Source organism: the organism of the source record quoted next, unplaced genomic scaffold, assembly GCF_019419815.1.
Source record: "Pyrus x bretschneideri cultivar Hongxiangsu unplaced genomic scaffold, Pyrus_bretschneideri_v1 Contig74, whole genome shotgun sequence".
In the NCBI taxonomy this organism is placed as follows: Eukaryota; Viridiplantae; Streptophyta; class Magnoliopsida; order Rosales; family Rosaceae; genus Pyrus; species Pyrus x bretschneideri.
The window spans coordinates 141,405-152,732 of record NW_025999814.1 but is presented as its reverse complement, the minus strand read 5'-3'; the positions used below and the strand labels follow the sequence as shown (position 1 = coordinate 152,732).

At 35.5% G+C, this 11,328-nt stretch overlaps 1 protein-coding gene and 1 pseudogene across 1 annotated transcript; both read left to right on the top strand.

Annotated features, from left to right (window-relative positions):
* Window positions 1-3,889: 3,889 nt before the first annotated feature.
* Window positions 3,890-5,232, top strand: LOC103950348 (auxin-responsive protein IAA31). Its single transcript, XM_009361544.3, has 4 exons — window positions 3,890-4,244; window positions 4,432-4,643; window positions 4,767-4,863; window positions 5,027-5,232. Exons 1-4 carry the CDS (start codon window positions 4,006-4,008, stop codon window positions 5,079-5,081), a joined length of 603 nt encoding a protein of 200 aa, XP_009359819.1. The 5' UTR covers window positions 3,890-4,005; the 3' UTR covers window positions 5,082-5,232.
* Window positions 5,233-7,608: 2,376 nt separating this feature from the next.
* Window positions 7,609-10,711, top strand: LOC103950347 (annotated as a pseudogene).
* The last annotated feature ends 617 nt before the right edge of the window (window positions 10,712-11,328 follow it).

Sequence of the window (11,328 nt, the reverse complement as noted above, 5' to 3'; positions counted from 1 at the left end):
GAAGTGAGAGAGTAGCTACCTCTCTATATATGGTGAGCTGCTCGAAAATACTTGGCTCTATATATATAAAAAAGATATTAATTTTTCTTGTAAAAAATAAAAAAGAATCATTTATTACTAACGAATCTCAACTTGATATATATATATATATATATATATATATTTTTAAAGAAAATTTGGTTTTAGTTAATATACGGTGAGTTGCCATGGTATATGGAATTTAAAAGCGTTTTTCATATAGAAACACTTAACTCCTATATTTATAAATAAGTCGAATCACAATTAGATATGTATTTTTTTAGGTATCTTTTTAGTGATTGGTTGTATGTATGTATCAGATTGTGATTAACAGTTAAGAAGAAATGCAAAAGCAAAGTAATATTAATATAAAATATGTATGTATTTATATATTTATTATATGTGTACACTATAGACGTATGCATGCTTGAGATGTACACAAAGTGATTAACATGAAGATCAATGTCATTGAAGTACGATAAAGATATGTATGGCGAAGCACTGTGTGCCAGACGGAAGCAACATAGGGGGAACAACCTTTTTCTCATACCCTTCCTTGTTTGCTACAACCCCAAATCTTCTACCCCTCACTCACTCTTCCTTTGGACCCTAAACCTTTCTTCAGGACCAAGCTTGCCTACCTGTCCCCCACCCACCCCAAAATAAATAAACAAATTAAATTTAGGTGCCCCGTACTTGCCAGAACCATCCCAAATTTGAAGGGGGAAGGGGGTTTTTGGGGCGTGAATCTAACTCCACTCGCTTTTGAGATCAAGACTTGCACTTCCCGTCTGTGACATGTATATGATGCAAACAATTTAATACATTTAGATAAACTGTGACTTTGTGAATGATTTCCTTGGTCACATCAATAAATAGCCTATGACTTTTGATAAAAAGATCACATTGTTGGATTGTTGGAACAAAACAAGATATATAATTGAACTGTTTTTTGTAACGCATGACTGATTTGCTCAAACCAGGTAAGAACGATTGTTGGAAATATGTTAGGTCGTTGATAATGATGATGCATATGTGGTCATTGTTAGAGCATATATGTACATGTACATGTATAAAAGATCTGGAAGGAGCTGTGCTAAAGTCAATCATGTATGATACTATCATAGTCTTTCATCTATAGCAATTGTGGAGCCTCCAAGTGCTAGCGTAACACGTGATTGGCACTTACATGCACTCTATTTGTTTCGAGATTGTACACCTTAATCAAAGTTTTTGTGCTCAAATGACTGATTTCTAGACTGTTGCTTAGGTTATATGAGTTATGTTAATTGAATTCTCATCCACAATAATGAAAGAAAATCTCATGAGTATGAAAAATTAGGTCACGGCCGGCACCTCTCAAATTAATGGGATGATTACAAAAACATGATAACTGGTCATGCATGTGTGTGAGGGCTAAAATTGAAACAATGATTTGTGGAAGCATGTATTGATCTTAAAATAATTAATTTATATATGTTACTCGTTTCACATAACAAATCCTATATTCTTCTGCACGTGTATTAGATGCTCATGTAGTGCATGTATTTCTGCATTAGTTTTGCAAGAGAGAGAGAGAGAGAGAGAGAGAGAGTGGTGGGTTTATAGGCGTTGGGTGCGGAATTTAGTTGATTGCATGTTTGATAAAGTTGGGTTCATGTCTTGGCTTTTGAGAGACGTAGTCTTGGTCTCTTGGATTAATTCAAAAGTCTTTGAACTCAAGCAATTTATCAAACACCTCAATCGAACCTCCTACGACTTTTGAACTTTTTATAACTTTAAAACCTTCATGTTCCATCTTTGTCTCCCTCATCCCCTCTCTCACTCTTTTTGCTTTAATCTCCCCTTAACCTTATCTTTTACCTCTTGCATTATTACACCAACCGATACCAAATGGCACACGTGTCGTTCTAATCAAATAGAATCTAATACAATAATATCATCAAACATCTGACTATTATCATGCGTACATATGACGTTGATATTAATGAGTCTTTTGAATCTACAAAATTTCATATTTCATATATCAAAATGTTTAATGAGTCAAGAAAAATTTTAGGTTCAATTTTATGTTAAATAGTATGTCACGTGAGAAATATAATTAAAGTTGCCAACAAGAAATTAATATATTGAATGGGGTAGATTTTTGTCTGATGGGTGGTGGGAAAGCAATCACTTCACTTTATTATACATATAATACATATATTAATTAACTAATTTGTTGTTATCATTATTAATATCTTACAGAATTTTTAGGGTGGCTCATCACCATGAGCCTATGCCTGAGAAGGAGTAATGTGAAGGGAACAAGGTTTGTGCATGGCCGCTGAAGGCTGTCCCAAAAGACCTGTTAATCCCATATTAACAAAATTATATATTTACTATGTGTGTTTAATCATAAAATAAAATATGATTAGTAACAAATCGTAAAAGATAATTTAAAAATAAAAAAAAGGGAGAAAAAGGGCAAGAATGCAGATCAGCTGCTCTCCAAAGACGAGATTGTTACTTTTATTAATTGTTTGTTTGTCTCCACTAGGCACTAATTAAGCAAACTGCCCTTGCTTCCTCATCTTTCCTTCATATTGTTTTTTTATTCTTATTTCTTATAAAGGGCTAGGGTTCTTAGATAATAAAGAAACAGTTGTCTGCCCCATCAAATTCCTTGGTTTGGTTGGTCCATTGTGTCTGGATAAAGCTCTAGATTAATATTTTATAAGCTCTTAAATTTGTTTAACATAGTTTCTAACACACAATTATTATTGAGAAGGGAGACATTAACCAATCCAAGTATGTCTAAGTTGTCTATGGCCCTATATATGGATGTCATCATTTAACTACAAAAAATTATCGCATGGTACTGAAACATTGTCACGTGATATAATAAATTAATATGTATACAACGATTTTATATTTGGATACAATTGTTTTATATTCTCCTTTCTGTATTACCTTGAATTAATTATACCATTTAACAATATTTCAGTAACACACAATAATTTCTCAGTCCGATCGACACCCTTCTTTCTAAACCTTCTGTAAAACGAACATCTAGGACCTAGAGCTGCTTTAGAGGAAAAAAAAACCTAAAAATTTCTCTCTCTGTCATTCACTTATGAACTCACAACCGTACAGCAGAAGAGCCCCTGCAGCCGTTGAATTAATTGAACATTTCTCCTTGACAGCAAACTGAGTAGCACACAGGAATTAATTAAAAGCCTCTGTATGCATATTCAATTTGATTGGGGGCTTTCAAAAAATTGTACAATCTGGAAGTGGGACATTGAATGTGATTAAATTAACATTTTATCTACTCTTCAACTTTATAATCAAAGAGGGCCTGCATGCAATTTGATTGCCAAGCTTGCATGGTTAATTACACAGAAACATGACCAGAAATAAAAAAGAAAAAGGAGAAAAGATTTCACTTTTGGGGAAGATGGTCAGTACATTACACAGGACCAGAATAAATAGATAGACAAGTATTATACATTAGGTAAAAGGAGATTAAATTAAATTTGATTCCTTTAAGTTAATTGAATACTTGAGAACTTTTTCCACCTGTTAGTGCCTGAGTAGGTTATTTGGTTTTAAATAAAAATTTAATTCAGGTACCAAACTATTTGGTATATTTTTAGGTGTCATTCGTTTAATATTTCTCATAAAGACATAAGATTCTCATATTATGGATTTATTAACTTGACATTAACTTTATATGGTGTGAGAGTTGTCCAAATTAGGCAACCATATTGAAGGTTTTTTTTAATTAGAGAAATGAATCCACGTGGGATATGTTGCATGGACATGGTGGGCCACCCTTGTAACAAAATAAAATCAAACTGACTAGTCTTTTGTTTTGGATTTGGCTACATCTCTTTTCCGGTGTAGTTGTGTGTGTATATATATTATGCACATAGATTCATGGCCTGAGATAGCGGCTTTTTATGTATTTTCACTTTGAAGTTTCTCAACACATCTGAGTAGAAAATGGGAAGAAAAGCTGCAGCGCATTCATCATCTTCTTCAATAGATAGCAGCAACCATCCTGATCATCATCTTCCTAGCCCTACTGCTTCATCATCTTCTTCCTCTCTTTCTCGGAAAATCAATGGAAATTACTGCAATAGCCTCAGCATCACCAGAACAGATTTGAGCACTGATCTGAGACTTGGCCTCAGCATCTCTCCTTCTCATCACAGTGACTTGTCTTCCACTTCAACCCCAAGGTATGTATGAAAACCCACCCCAATGCACAATTCTTTTTTTTTCCTTTTCTGACGAGCAAAAAGCCCTCATCTCGGTTGGCTTTTGTGGTTTACACACACACACACACACACACATATATATATATATATAAACTAATATATATGTATGTATATATGTTATGACTGAAAGTTGATGACATTTTTTCAGGGAGCAAGCACTGATAAACTGGCCGCCAATCAAATCTATCTTGAGGAGCACACTTGCAGGGAACGCAGCAGACAACAGGCGCCATCCCTCCTTATTTGTGAAGGTCTACCTGGAGGGCATTCCAATTGGTAGAAAATTGAATTTGTTTGACCACGATGGTTATTCTGCTTTGATTTCATCTCTTTGCCTCATGTTCAAGACTACCATTCTATGTGAGTTCATTTTTTATTAAAATTAACAAATTTATATAGGACCACCAGTTTATGAGATCAAATCATATTTGGGTTTCCTTTTTATTTATGTATTTTAATTTGGGCACTATTTTTTGGGAGCAGGTCCCGAGAATAATCATGTTCATTCGGACAAATATCATGTGTTAACTTATGAAGATCAAGAAGGGGACTGGATGCTGGTTGGAGATGTGCCTTGGGAGTAAGTACGCATAACCCTAGGACTGCTGGTTCGGTAACCAAATAACGAAATGGTTATCCAACGGGCGTTTAATAACTCTATTTCCATTACCAACCTCTCCTCCGTTTTTCATAATACTTGTGTCCTAACGTTGTGTTTCTCATATTTTGGCTTTGAAACACAGGATATTCTTGACCACAGTGAAAAGGTTGAAGATCACTAGAGCAGACAGATGTTAGTTGAATTATATTTCTCAGACAAATCATTTTTGTCTTAGTGGTGGTTTATAACTTGTTAATTACTCAAAAGAAATCAGATTTAATACATATTTTGGCTACATCCAATCTTGTGTACATTATCAAATATATAACAGTTGCATTTTCTCTTCTTTTTTCATAATCTTATTAAGGGGAGGGGAGAGAGTTCGAAACTATTACAATAATATAGGGTAAGGGAGGAGTTTCGAATTCGGGATGTATGGGGAGAAACACAATACCCTATCTACTAGGATATTAGACCACATGCTATAATCTAATTTAATTTTCGAAGAGAAAATTTAAACTTGAATGAAAAAAGAATATATTTAAGCCCAGCTTAGTACACCTGTGTCTGGATATATAACAGTTGTATTTTGTACTTCTTGTATTTCTCAGAAGCATCTTCAAAATCCACATCAAACCCACTTATTCCAGAAGTAACGGTGAAGGAAAACATGGGGCTTTTGAAATATTGCTACGAGGGTAGAAAATTTGCTAATATAGGGCCATGCTTGGTCTTTATTTTTCCTTGTGCACTTCCTTTTTTTCTCTTCTGTGCTTTTCGCGTTGTTAGGTGGGAATTGTGTGGTTTAAAGTCCCTTGTGATCACAACAAGATTGTTGCCTTTTAGTTCCCGTGATGAAGAATTATAATTAGCAACTATCTTCCTCATCAAAGACCTGACTTGCATGCTACACGTGTTGGTGAGCTTAGACGTGCACGCCATCATGCTCATGATTCCTATCGTTTTGATTGCAGAAATTAACTCGGATTAATTCACAGATAGATGATAAAGTTATAAGCATATAATTTTGATCTTAATAATAATGTTAAGACGTGGAAACATTGACCACCCAATTTCTTGAAACGTGGGGGTGGTGTCTCAAAAATTACTAGGAAGCTAAACCTTATTTTTCGTAGTCTCAACGGCTAAAGAGAATTTAAACCAGTTGCGTATCTACTTGTATCTATCTCTTTTGTTATGTGCATACAATTGAAATAGCGAAAGATCTTCTTCAGCTGCTAAGCTTAAAGTTTGTTGTCCACAACACCCTTTTATTTATTCTTGTTATATTCTTGGCAGGCCAACTTAGATGAACCAACCACTAGGTTACATTACATCAGGAGCAGTACTAAGGGACCTAAATTGATAATCAGAGAAAAATGGCAAATGGCAAATGGGGCAATGATCTTCCTTATTGATTAAAATTGTGTGACCACCAAGGGAATTATAAAAGTTTAATTAATTAGCTACCAAGTCATCCTCATCAATGATGTCATGTTGGAAATCTATCCAAGGTCTAGAGTGTCACTGTACATGTTAGGTACCCCAATCCTTACCGGTTCAAGCCCAATCAACAACGTAACAACCAAACCATACCAGCTCGAATCATCACTTGAAAACTTATGTTCTCGTTTCATAATTATATCTCTTATCACGTAACTAGTCATTTAAGCGATAGAAAAAGAGGTATGGAACAAAGGCTATATGCAAGCTATTCCCTTGCTATGAGCAGAATTTGAACATCAAGAGATGTGAATTTGGTGGGTTACAATAGAGAGTCAATATAGTTGGAAAAGTGTTAGGTTATACACATGTTTTTACCTTTCATATTTTTTTTTTTCAATTTTTTGTTGTAGGGTCGAATATATTGAAGAAGATTAAATGATATAAATTAACATGAAATATGTAGGAGGTAAAAAGAGATATGTGGATAGCACCATCCAAATTACAAATAGAGAGTCAACACAATTTCATACGTTAAATTATTGCCCTGTTGGACTTTATGGGCCCATGATCTTCCAGTCACTAATTTGGATTCAGTTCAAAGATAATTTATGAAGAAAAACGCATTGAAAATTTGTATTTTAAAAGTCCAAGAAATAAATGTGCAGATATCATGCCAATTGGTTAAGTTGGTGTGTCCGTTGACTCCGTTCCCTTCTACTCAAGTTTTAATCTCCTTTCAATAAAAAAAGTTCTAATCACCCTCTTTGTAAAGTAGAATTGTTTAGAATATTGCACTTTTAAAAAGAAAACTCAACAAAAAATACAAGTTTGTTTATTTAGTTAGTATTTGGCTTGCACATAATAGAAAAGAATTAAACGCAAGTGGTGAATTGTATTGGTAGTTAAAACATTATTTTTTAACCCATTGCGTCTCAAGTTCAATTCCTCTCCTTTCTCCTTAGTGTAATTTAATGTAAAACACCGCTTGTAATTTTTTTTCCCCTACCTTTTGTTCCATAAAATGTTGATCCACAACTGGCGGGAGGGAGCCAAAAAAAAAAAAAAAAAAAAAAAAAAAAAAACTGGCGGGTAGGACCGCATTGGCCCAATCCAATCAATTGTTGGGTTAATGGATCATAAGACATCGAGTTCAAACGTACCCGCAACTTAACAAACCCGTCAATAAAAAATCAAGGAAGAACGCATCTGGAAGGGTATTTTCGGGAAACAAAACAAAAGCAGAAGGAATCTCGGAAATTCAATAAACTGAAGAAACAAAAAAAAAAAAAAAAAAAAAATGGTGGAAGGAGGGAGAAAGAGAGGAGAAAGCCATGAAGGGCCAGCCGTCGGCTTCCTCCAGAGGCCCTGTCAAGTTCAGAATGTGAGTTTCTTACTTCTTCTTGCTCTAATTTTTTCGAATTCTCTGAAGTTTTTGCTTTTCGTCTTCAATTTCCTGGAAAAATAAATTATTTTTCATGGAAAAGATGAAAAATTTCCCGGTAAGTTTTGATTGTGTTGACAAATTTCACACTGGGGCAGGCCAACAGCTCAGAATTTCGTACCAATTCGCTTGGACCTCGACATCGACGGCCAAAGGTTCAAAGACTGCTTCACTTGGAACCCATCTGGTATTTCTCTGGATTTTTCTAAATTTTCGTTTTTGTTTGTGTTTTTTATTTCAAATTTTGAAACTTGGGTTTTGATATTTGGTGGTTTTGGTGACAGACCCTGACTCGGAGATTGTGGTGTTTGCGAGGAGGACAGCAAAAGACTTGAAGCTTCCTCCGGGTTTCATTACAGTCATTGCTTCTGCCATTCAGGTTGGCATTTCAACTTTGTCAAATATTTTCCCATCAAATTTTGTATTAAATGCTTAATGTTGATAGCTTATGACTATGTTGTCTGGTGTCAGTCACAAATTGTTGAATTTCGATCACTTGAGGGGCAAGACATGTACAGCGGAGAGTGACAACCTTTCCATGTATTTTTTTCTTGTTGACACTGTTGTGACGATGTTTTTCTACTTTCAGCTTGATCTTCGAGTGAACCGCACTGTCATTAGGGACCAGTTTCTATGCGTAAGCTTCGAGAGTTCTTGTTTCATCTTATCATTTCACTGCATCCTGCTCTTACTCATGGGTTTTGTCTATGTTTGGTGGATTTCAAGACTCGAACAACTTCGAAACTGATCACGAAGAGTTTGCTAAAACCTTCTGCGCAGATTTAGGTATTCAAGACCCTGAAGTTGGTGTAAGTCATCACACTCAGAGTTTTTTTTTAATTTTAAAATGATTGCAATTTTGGGGAACGCAGTTAATTTGGGCAAAGGCTTCTCGTTTGTGTCAAATTTGGAATGTTGATGTTTTTCTGTTTGCTAAAAGAAGTTATTCTTCTTTTGCAGCCGGCAATTGCCTTTTCAATTAGAGAACAACTGTATGAGGTTCGATTTTGTTGCTTCTTTGATTTAATATGTGTTTATGCTACCTTATATGAGAAATTTTGCAAATCATGTGAATGAACATTTTAACCTGTACCCACTTACTACGGTTCTTTTGTATTTCATCTTCTAGATTGTCGTTCAAAGTGTAGCTTCAGTAAGAGAAACCAGAATAAGCAAGAAGGGATGCCGTGGAGTTGAGTATGCTCCAGTCAGGTTTGTGTTTTTACAGAAATGAAAGTTTTTCCCCTTTTCCTAGCTGTTGTGCACAATTAGTTTAATTAAGATAGGAAGAGAGTAAATGGTGAAGCCTACATGCTAGTATATAATTTATGCGTGATTAATTCGCCTTTCTGGCTCTCTCTCTCTCTCTCTCTCTCTCTCTCTCTCTCTCAGTAAAGTCAGTAGTACTGGATTGGACCTGGTGAAGTTACTTGGTCACAGATCTAGTGTTGTTCGGTATGTCTCTTACCCACTATGTTTTTGAAATTTTTTTCCGCTGAAATTGGAAAGTTTCATGGTCTATGTTGTTAAATAAACTAAATTACTGCAGTTATGTTCATTGATTTTTATGCATGTATTTGGCATTTTTTTGTGGGCACCTCTTTCTCTCTATAAGTTGCTCTTCTTGTTTTGGCAATAGTTTCTAGGGGAATTCTTTTCAGATTCAACCTGGTAATTAGTTACTTCACTAGGGTACAGAGTCTACAGACAACCTTTTACTGGTCTCCCAAAGACCAAGATCATATATTTTCTATATCTTCTTTTGCCCTTAATCCTCCTGGAATCACTACACTGTTGAACTGTAATTTTCTTACTTATCAACCTAACTCACAATCACCAGTTCACTCCTGTGTAGATCTACTTCAAGGAGGAAAATGCTTGACAACAAAGACTATGGCCTCCATTCTTTACCTATAGAATGATTTGGTCGTCCCGCATAGAAACGGGAAAGGGAAACTAAGGCTTGTTTGACCATTTCATTTTTTGTTTTTAGTTTTCACCTTTTTGTTAGGACTAGGAGTAGGAAATACATGGGAGAAAAGAGGGATGGAGGGTGTTGGGAACTCAAGGGAAGTGGAAGAACTGTGCACTAGAAGAGTACTCAAATGAAAACTAAAAACTGAACAATTTTAGTAGGCTTCTTTTTCTAATTTTTGTTGCATTCTCCTTCATTTCTCTCTCCTCCCGCCCTCCTCCCTCCATTTTTTTTCATTCCTCATTCCTCCATATGCATTTCCTCCATCTCAATCAAGAAAGAATAAAAACTACATATGAAATAGTTATCAAACAAACCTTTCGTTGAATACTTTGTTTCCGTGTGAATGTTAACCTATCCAAGGCACATACAGATGCTAAAGTCCTACACGCTGGCAAATTCACTCTCTTAAAGTGAGGAAGACAGGGCAAGGTTGTACTGAATTTCTCAATCAATATTAAGAGTTTGCCCACTGATAGCGGCCCCTATATTATGTGTGAGTATCAAGGGTTTATTCACCCTCCAGCTTCAGAACATCATTTTACCGAACTACAACCCTCTGATTGATATGATTGAATTCAGTACCTTGTGTGTAACATTTTTTCTAGTTGATAGAGTTGTTAGAAAAAGTGAAAATTACTGATAGTGGTTTGCCACTTTGCTCCCAAATGTATCAGGAAAAGAAAGGAGCGGTATGTATACAAGACCATCGTTGGTCTTCTATCAACCGTGGAAGTGGAGGCCCTTGAAGCCAAAGAAGAAAGGATTGCTCGATGAATTAAAACAGCTGTGATGGTTTAATTTTAGTTGTGTAGGGCACCTGTAAGAGATTAGATTCTGAATTATGTTACTGATGATAGGGTACTGTAGTTGACTCGCAAGATCAGATGTCTGTCTGAATTCTATACATAGTGAAACTTGGCTAGTCATTTTGACACTAAAACTAGTTCTTCAAGTTCATTGCTCAAACCCGGCAAAGTGCCGTCCATATATGTGGAATTCTTCCTTACAACACCGTGGTATACAACCGACCTCTCAAATCCGCTTGTCATGTGATCAGCGCGTTAAGAGTTGCATGGAATAGGTCAGTTGTATTCAACGGTTGCAGGTATTCCCACACTCTAATTGTGTAATAGGATGCTTACAACAACCACCGACTTAACTGTATTATTATCTTAACCAACCTCACCCAATCCTAGTTGCCAAAATAACCTCGCAACAAAATGTTGATGATTCTGCTAATTAACAAAATCTAGGGACAAAAGTTGAAACTTACCACCCTATATATATTATTCATAGAAGTATTTAGGGCTGGAAAAAATTCTCAAAAATCCCAAACCAAACCGAAAAAATCTCAAACCCAAACCCAAACTATCCCAAACTTTGGTAATCCCCTACCGAAAAATACTGAAATATTTGGTATGGGATTGGTTTCTAGATTTCATTTGTTCAGGAATCTCGAAATCTTCTTTTCCTTTTGCTTCGTATTTCCCACACTACCAAAGAACAAAGTGTGCAGAAAAGCACATGACTATTGTGTGTTGTCTAAATTACTACCAAGCAAACTGCAAACATAGCCTAT